A 9,483-nucleotide genomic window follows, 5' to 3' on the forward strand; every position below is an offset into this window, starting at 1 on the left:
TGCTAATTTTACTAATGATCAATGTGTTTTTTAGGTTGTAAATATAAACCAGAATAAAATAGTCCCAGTAGGTGGCAATAAAGCAACTCAGTATAGACAATAAATAAATAAATAAATAAGAGAGAATGCAGATAAGCGATGTTAGCTTAACCTAGCCAAACCTTAGAAGAACCTCAGTAAGTAATAGATAAAAAATCTCAAATGAAACTATTTTCTTCCAAATTCCAAAACCATAATGTTGTTTTGGAACTAATACATTAAAGGTGAAAAAGCTCCACAAAGAAACACAAGTTTTGCATTGAGATATCAAACTACGTTGTATCTACTGCCATCTGTTGGTGACTAATGTGTTTAACCTGAGGTGCATTTCTCATATTCAGTGGTTAATCCAAAGTCTTTAAACCTGGATTTACTACTCATTTTAGTAGTAAATGAGTAAATTGTAATCAATTAATGAACCAGCACCACCTGCAGGAGGGCTACTGTATATACTTTACTAAAAACTTTCGATTGTCACTTATCTTCAAACTATGTTCTCCCCAAGACCATGGGACTAGTTTACTTTTTCACCGACTATGTGCAAAAATGTTACTGTGAACAGTATGTTTGTGTAGATACAATATGTATAATGCGTGTGTGTGTGTGTGTTAGCGTGCGGCTAATCTGAAGCAGTGGTTAGAGCGGATGAATGGAGGATCATGTGGAGAGGAGATGGATGGCTCCAAGCCCAATGCTGTCTACTTTAATTGTAAAATATTAGTTACATTAGACTCTTGCCTGTGATTAATGGAACTTATTTGGAGGTTGCCCTCTCTTGGACTTTCCCTCTCCTTTAGTAGGAAAAAAGGAAGAGACCCAGGGAGGAGGTGGGGGAGGAAGAACGTCGACAAGACAACGACAAAGGGGAGACAAGCAGGCCAGTGAGCGTCTGACTCAGACACCAGCCTTTCGGGCTTGTTGTTACCAGACGTTTGGAAGTTTAACAGGCAGCAGGAGTAACATGCTTTTCCTTGTGTGCATTTGGAAGATTTTGACCAGTCTAGGGAAAATCGACGTGGTTGATCAGTATGTGTCATCTGTGGGAGAGCGGAGTGACACATGTTTAGATGCAAGAAAGCAACACTTGTGTTTAGTTTAGAGACATTGTTTCATGTCTTAACTTTTCTGTCTACAATAAATTATGGGAGACAACACAACAAAAATATTTACCCCTTACACAGTCTATCAGTTTATTCCCCCCTCTGCTGGTCTCTCTTCACTCGCACACAAAATGCTTTGCCACCCCGGTGGTATTCAGCTGTATCAGGCCTCATGCTCGTCTGGCTAGTGTGTGTTTTTGTGTTTGTGTGTGTTCGCGCCGGTCCTTTATGGCCAGCAGGTTATTATACGCCGACAGATGGAGCATTACCTTTTATTGCTCACACCTTCTGTGAGTTTTCCTACTTTTCGTCCTGAAAACACCTTTTTTATGTAGATAGGAAAGCCAGTGTTCAGCTGCGTGCAGCTGTCGGAGGCTTGATGAGTCGCATGATGGAGAGGAAGACGCGAGGGTGGGGTGAAAAGGCTGAAGCAGCCCTCAGTTTTTGGGAAGTGATGTCAAATGACATCAGCACATAATGGTTTACTGTAACCATGAATCACTCAAAAACACAAGTGTTAGACAGAAGTGGGAAAGGGAAAGTTACGTGCACAGTCGTCTTAAAAATAGCATAGCAGTGAACAATGACACGTGGCTGTCCGGAGGTAAATGAGTCGTCCAGGGATTCCAGTCGGATCCACGCGTGTTTTTTTTTTGCGTCATTCCTCTTCTAATTAAAGCCAGATTAACTCAGTAGAAGCAATCAGACTTTGTTCTTTGTGACTGAAAGGTAGGGTTAGTGCTGTGCTGTGTTGGTTCACTTTGTTTGTGGTGGAGTTATGTGGTGGGCACTGAGGAGGGGGGCAGACAGGAAGTTTTGGCATGCCTTCCCTCCCAGCTGCAGACGTCTGTCATTCCTCAACTCAACACTAGTGTGCGTGTATATCTCTCTCTCTCTCTCTCTCTGTGTGTGTGTGTGTGTGTGTGCTTTTGTGGTGAACAGGAAGTATGTTACAACAAATTAGAACTTGCTGCCTTTTTCCAAAGACAAGTTAAGCTTTGTGTTTTAGAAAAGTTAGACTCTTGACAACAAATATAATAATAATAATAATAATAATATTTTAAACATTTAAAACAATATACAGGGGCATAATGTGCTACTTAGATTGGTTTTATGTCGCCTGTGATGATTTTAGAAGTTTATGTTGATGCTGCTCCCAGCTGGTGAAGCTAAAACTTAACCTCTAGGCCAGGGGTCACCAAGCTTTTTGAAACTACTTCAAGAGATCTACTCTTCTTACCATCGTCATTGCACCCATTTGGATATCATTATAGATGGAACTGATTAAAAAAGCACAGCAGTACACCCTCTTGTTGACTAGTTTTATTTTAAGAACATAGTCTGCCGGCACCAGGTGCCCCCAGCACCACGTTGGTGAACCCTGATCTAGGCCTTTTCGTAAAAGTTGTCTCTTTTTTACTCTTTCCATGTTTGCTGCTAAAGTCCTTGATGTATTGTGGATTTTTTAAAATTAATATTATTATTACTTTTTTATTTGGTTTAGAATCATCTTGGGAGAAGTAAAACTTATGTTTTGCTTTTGTTCATTCAGTTCTGTTCTGTTCTCTTCTATATGGAGGAATTCTATGAACATGTTTTTACTACCAATCAAAAATCCTTTGATCATATGGTGGAGTCATATCCTTCTCTCTGTTCCTAATTTTAAAAGTAAACCACTCAATGTCATTCATTAATTCATGGATCAGCAGCATAAAAAATGCAGACAAAATAAAGAACAATAGACGTTTGTGATCAGTGAAGTATGACGATTTCTTTGAAGCACCTCGCCCTATCACTTAACTGTACTGTTTCATTATGAGCTCACATCATGGTTTTCTGTTGTCATTTCTCTAATATACCATGAAATCCTGTCTATTTTTCCCCCAGCTCCAAAGCCGTTCCAGTGCAGATACTGTCCTTACAGCGCTTCCCAGAAGGGCAACCTAAAGACCCACGTGGTCTGTGTCCATCGCAGACCCTTTGACAACACCCTTTACCCTGACCGACGCCTGCGGCGCTCTCACACGCCCCAGCGAGCGTCCAGATTGCCCCCGACCATCGCAGGAGACAACCACGCGTCAGGGAGAGACCAGATTGGCGTGACGTCGCTGTGTGGAACTTGATGTTGTCATGGCAACAGAAGATACAGACAGTTATGTTTATTGCTAGCTTCACCTCTAAAGGGTTAGGATGATTGAGATTATTAAAAAAAATGTTTTAAAAAAAAAGTTAACCAACCGTGATGTACATTCCAGTGTTTACTTGAAGAGCCACAGTACGTATTTATCTGTAGCAAAAGAAGCTGCCTATAATAATAAAGTCCATTGTGATGTGAAAGTGTAGCTCGGGTATTTAGTGCCGTTCATTTTGTCAGAAGTGTCCAAACGATTTACTTGTGTTTACAAGCATCTTTCAGCTCAACACTTGTCTAATAGGGAGAATGTATCGTGCCCGCCCGCAGCACTTGTTCTTTCATCCAGTAAATACCCTGTGTTACATTTTTGTAAATATCGCTCAATTTCCCTTCCAGTCTAGAAGTCTTCTCTATCTGTCAGGATATGGTGCCAGATGTTCAGGCTTTAATCGCGGCAGATGTAATGAAGTAGAATGTTGCATATCGGAGCTTCCATTTGTTCTATATTCCACTCCAGGGACAAAGCCTCTCTCACATATAATTATTGCCCATTAACTTCTATGCTTCATGCGCTCATGCTGGAACAATGCTCAATTAAGGAGAACCAAGGAAATGGAAAACTGCGGAGATTCATTGATAGTACATTTAAATCTCTTCTCCCTCTATTTTTTTTTTTATTGAGCAGAACTACCCACACGTGTACCTACAGGATCTGCCCACGAGCGTATTACAGGCCTAATCAACACAGCTATTGTACCCTATCACTGCCATCTATGTCCATTCCAGCATGTTCAGAGCTGCCTGAGCCTTCTGTGCCGTCAGTGTGCCTGCACGCCCAGAGAGCACCCTGGGCAGCTGTTTGCTTGTTCAGCCACGGCCTTGTAACCACACCGATGTGACTTTGACTGACAGCTCGCCCGACAACTTCATTCATGCGCCACCTGCTAGCTGTCAATCAGAGCGGCCATCCTGGGGCTATTGATGGAGCTGTCAGCCCGTGTGAGATGTGTCTGTCAAATCCCACCCACCCTGCCAGGGCATTCTGACATTGGTTTACACCGTCCTCCTTCCACTCTCCTTTTCCCTGCCACTTCTCTCTCTTTCTTCCAACTCTTTGTCCGTCTGTCTCCTGCCAGTTTCCCATCGGAGACAAGGCGGCCTCCTAATCCCAGATCCAATCACCGATTCTTTGGGTACACATTTGTCATTCTCAGACCCTCTCGTCTTTTGCAGATAGTGCTCTACAAACACGTCTGCAGGTGACTGGGGCCTGATATCTCTGTAGTTTTTATTGCCTCTCCGTGTTTTTATGTGTATCCACTGAATGCCAATGTGACCAGTCGTCTGTTTTTCCTCATTTTTCCCCCCATCAAATTCCTTCTCCGCTCTCTACCTCCTGTTCCACACCTTCTGCTTCTTCTCTCGCCCTTCAGCTCTGTACGTGACAGGTGACAAGGCCCCTCCCCTGGGCTGATGTTTCATTGAAGAACTGTCAAACCTGTCAATACCATCTGTGCCATTTCAGACCAGACCAGTCCAGATCAGACCAGACCAGACTATCTTGTGTAAACTTTTTGTTTTATAGGAACAGGAAATGCTGCAGAACTCTCTGCTTTGTAGATATGCTGCAGATTGTTCCCATCTCCCAGCCCTCTGGATATGGATCATCCCTAAGGCCTCATCCTGTCAAACCACCTAATTAGGCACAGTTTTCCTTAAAGCGGAACACTTTTAATTAACGCTGTGAAAGTTTGTTAATTACACCTAATAGTGATAAATGTTTCGGTTAACGTCAATGTCACGCGCACACTTTTTCTTTTTTTTTTTTTCCCTTCTTCTCTGTTTTATGGACTTCTTGTGTCAGTTTCTGTATCAACTTCACGGCCTGAGCTGCCGGCAGAGAAGTGAAGCCAATCGTCTGTGTTTTTTTCAGCCAAGCTTTGACTCACCTTGACCTTTTTGCTGTGAATGGCGCCCTGTTTACCTGCTGTAAATCAATCCTCATTCTCAGACAACTATAAATAACCCGGCTGTGGAGGAACAGCAGACGTGTCATCTTAGAGTCTGTCAGCGTAGGATTTATCCAATGACCTCACATCAGAATCAGGCTCTTCTTAAATTGAGCCTAAGTGAAGTGATACTTTTACAACACTTGACGCACGCACACACACACGCACACATGTAATTTAATCATCTTAAAATACACAGCCCCTTTAATATTAACCCTTTTCTTCCAGATTTCTTTGCGTGTTGTTATTAACCCGGCCATCGTCTGTCACAGTTCCTACCTTCGTGCCATGTTTGAGGTCTCTCTCTCAGCCTCCGAGAGAGAGGCGGGCCATGTTCTGCTAATCAGCCTGAATAAGTAAAGGAAACAGTTTGACAGGCCAGGTAATGAGAAGTAATGAATCACTAATCACAGTCTCTTACAACCCTCGGAGCACAGATGAAAAATTAAAGGTAATTAGCTTGCACAGTTGTGAAAACAATATTTAAGACTGTTAGCATCACATGGCACAGACTTAACAGATTTCCTCCGCCGACAACATACATCAACGCTGCACTGAATTCCTAATGTGAAGCTGCTTTTTTGAAGCCACTCACAAAGTCATTCTAGTGACTGACCTGATTGGGGTGCAGACCCCTTTGTCACCCGCCAATCTCGAGGGGCAATCTCAACGACAATGCAAGAATAAAAAAAAAAAATATATATATATATATATATACAGTATGTTCTCTTTGGTGGAGAGCAAGAAACACGGCAGTAACACGAGTCTGAGATTTCATTTAGAAGTGAAGAAGTGTGAGATAGCATTCTGATAAGACTCTGATAAACACACACACACACACACACACACACACACACACACAGTGAAAGGTGTTTTAGAGACTTATGGTCAGGGCTGTGAACCCTCTGCAGCTCTCTCTCTCTCTCGCTCTCTCTCTCTCTCTCTCTCTCTGGCTCCAGTGCTTGACAGCAGAGTGAGGGATGCTTTGACAGAGCCCGTGTTTGACAAGACTGCATGAGGCTCAGAGTACAGGATCCAGACATGGGCTGTCAGTCAAAGCCGACACATCTCCCAGCTGAGACGTGCCAGTTTAGTCACAGTTACAGAGGAGCTAATATGCATTAACTGGAGCAAGGCACACATATGGGCCTGCTGCAGCCCTGTGTCCCATGGCTGGGATTGAGCAGATGCCAAAGAACATAAGCCCAAGATATAAAAAGAATTACAGGGGGACAAATAAAACACGGGGATTATGTCAGTGTGAGAAATGGAGGTGTTGTAATTCTGCATTTGTGCCTCTCCTCTTTCAGCATCCAGGGTCTGTGGGCCGTAGCCCCGCAGTCCTGCACCTGTGCTTCTGCTTTCCAGGAGCTTTAGAGACAGAACGGAAAGGAGGTTGTTAGACTGCATGTGACAGGGAGAGGAAAGAGAGGTTTGGAGGATGAAAGGGGAACAGCACCAAGAAATAATGTAGCACGTTCAGATGATCATCATCATCCACGTTTAACTCTTTAAACATACGTGTAAAAGAATCGTCCTCGGCCATATCGTGCAATACACTTGTCCAGTTAAAGACTAGTGACAGGAAGCTACTACTTCAGTGCCTGCAGCTACTCCCTTGCTCGTCCGCTGATGTCGTGTTGTCACCCGAAGTTTATTCGTGTTTCAAGCCTCCCCTCTGTCTCGTTCTCCCCCTCCTCGCTTTCTGCTGAAAAGACCTGTCTCGCATAACAAACAATTGCACCAAACCTCCATTAAAATCACTTCATGGGAATGTGATCGTGCCTCAAGTGAAAGGCTGTAATTGAAAAGCATTTGACAAACCACACACACACACACCACAAAACGACAACAGACGAGCTGCGATTCTCACTTTAGGTATTCAGTGCAAATGATTATCATCATTTTATTCTGTGACCTGCGCAACTTGCTTGAATATAATGTCTCTAAAACATTGATTCTTGGATGTGTTCGTGCTAATGATCATCAGACAGATAGACGCCCAGATAATGGTTTTCTTGTTCACTAATGGCCTCTGGAACCTATGTAGAGTTTTATCATGAAATAAAAGCAGAAACTGAACGTATCCTGAATTCTTATTTTCCTCCTGATGTGCTGACATCTGAACAGGGCTCCCTGAAAGCCACTTTGACAACTCACTGTTCTTCAGCCCGCACTGAAGCGCAGTGTAACCAGTCAAACCCTCAGAAGTGGAAAGTCTCCCTGGAAAGATGCTCCCGTCCATTGATTTGAAGTGACAGCCACATCCTTGACAAACACACCTGTCATTGTTCAAGTCACATCACATTTTCACTTTCTGAGACGGAAGACGGAAGACGGCAGAGGTGTGCAGGTGTGTGTGTGCTGGTGGGTTTTATGCATATGTGAGCATTAGTGCCCAGTTTACTCAGCCCCTCTCTCCCACCCTCCCATCCCTTTCTTTTATATTTGTGGATGGATAAGTCGACTCTGCCCCAGCTGTTGAGCAGGAACGCGGCCAGATTCTCTCTCTGGCTTCTTCAGCCACTCCTTATGAAACAAGACATCTGGGGTATTTATTTTTTTTAACACATGTCAAAAATTTATTTAACATGCCTAGAACTTGCTGACCACCACTTTGTGCGAATAAGTTAGTGACGCTGCGGTGGTCAGACAGTATTCATCGTGAGCGTCCCGGCAGCGGTGTTAGAAGTTTTTTTCTTTTTTTTTTTTTTTTTTGGGTGGGGGTTGGTGTGGGGTTTGTAAGGACTGAGGAAGGGGGAGGGTGATGAGCTGCTGCAATAATAAGCAGATTTTAATGATTTACTATAAATCAGCTGCCGAGGCCTCTGCTTGGGGAGACTGAGGGGGATGACAGCTCCTGACTCACACACCTCGCAAATGCCTTGCTGATGATGTGTGTGCACTTCAGATCATCAATCACACAGCACACACACACATATGGAGCCACCACACTTTTACAAAAACATTCTTTCAACACACTTTTTCAGGTGCACACACACACACACACACACATAAACATATGTGCGGCCACACACGTGTTTCTTGTCTCCAATATCTCCTCTGCTGTGGCAGGGAACAAATCAATCACCGGTACAGAAGTTCAAGGGGGTAAGAGATTGTCTGCTCCATTTTTCCCTATGCTATTGATCCTATTTTACTGGCATCATCGCCAAGCTGTCTCGGAAGCTGCAGGGCGACGATGGATTGAAAGTGGATGATTGAGAGATGAGGTAGGATGACATTCAGCGTAATCTCCGTCCCCACCCGTACGTACCCCGCCTCGATCCTAACACAGACATGTCCAGTGACATTGAAAGTTAGTGTTCCATCAGGGCTTTTCTTTTCTTCTCCTCGGAGCTCCGAGGAGCCAGGGACAGTCATATGTCACAGTGAGAGAATGTCAAGACCTCTTTTCTGTTAAAAGTCCCTGTCCTTTTACGTGTCTTTTTCCTATCCATCCCATCGTCTTTTTTTATTTGATTTGGTAATAAAAGCGGGTGACAAACTGCTTACATAGTGGGTTTTTTATATATATATATATATAACATTGTGAAATAGTGGAGAGAATTTCCCAATAATAGTCATATCCTTTGCTCTGTGTCACTGCCTCTCGGTAAAGGGCTGAACCTTCTGTCAGTCATCTGATACAGTACGCAGTTATCTCCAATTTATTAGAAATATTTCTCACTCACTCCCTTCTCTCCCTGGGTTTCCCAGAATTGTAGTCATATTTAATGTCAATACTTTGCCCGTCCTTCCTATTTGGGAAAACTCTTTCTTGAGACACGATCAAAAACTTCATTTTGTAACGACAAAAATAATAATTCACTCCCCGGCGCTGAGCGATACAGCCTCTGAGTGAAGATATACAGTGGTTCATATCTCTCAGCATCAGGTTTTACAATGTAAACCCTAATGACAATATAGTGCAAATCATTTAGCTCCAGCCTTACAATGCGCACTTCAAGCTCAAATCATTTACTGCAGAGTATCAGCAAATCACTGTCAGGCTGTTTATCACATTATTTCTACATTATGATGATGTACACGTTTAATTACAGATAGATGAATGCTTCATTCATCTCTCCTGTTCCTGACGTCTTGATTAAAAATGTTTAAAGGATTATGTATTGGGCTCCTATTTGTGTCCTTGTGTTTGTCTTTTCAACTTTCATTCGCCTGATTTATTCCCCTTGTC

At 43.1% G+C, this 9,483-nt stretch overlaps 1 protein-coding gene across 1 annotated transcript in view; it reads left to right on the top strand.

The window, feature by feature from the left end:
* LOC107988660 (uncharacterized) overlaps positions 1-9,187 on the top strand; it is a 13,453-nt gene extending 4,266 nt beyond the window's left edge. Inside the window, exon 2 of the mRNA XM_017032867.2 lies at positions 3,027-9,187. Within this exon, the coding sequence (XP_016888356.1) occupies positions 3,027-3,262 (236 nt within the window). The 3' untranslated portion in view covers positions 3,263-9,187. The remainder of the gene's footprint in view (positions 1-3,026) is intronic.
* The last annotated feature ends 296 nt before the right edge of the window (positions 9,188-9,483 follow it).

Source organism: Cynoglossus semilaevis, chromosome 6 (genome assembly GCF_000523025.1).
Source record: "Cynoglossus semilaevis isolate Cse_v1.0 chromosome 6, Cse_v1.0, whole genome shotgun sequence".
Classification (NCBI taxonomy): domain Eukaryota; kingdom Metazoa; phylum Chordata; class Actinopteri; order Pleuronectiformes; family Cynoglossidae; genus Cynoglossus; species Cynoglossus semilaevis.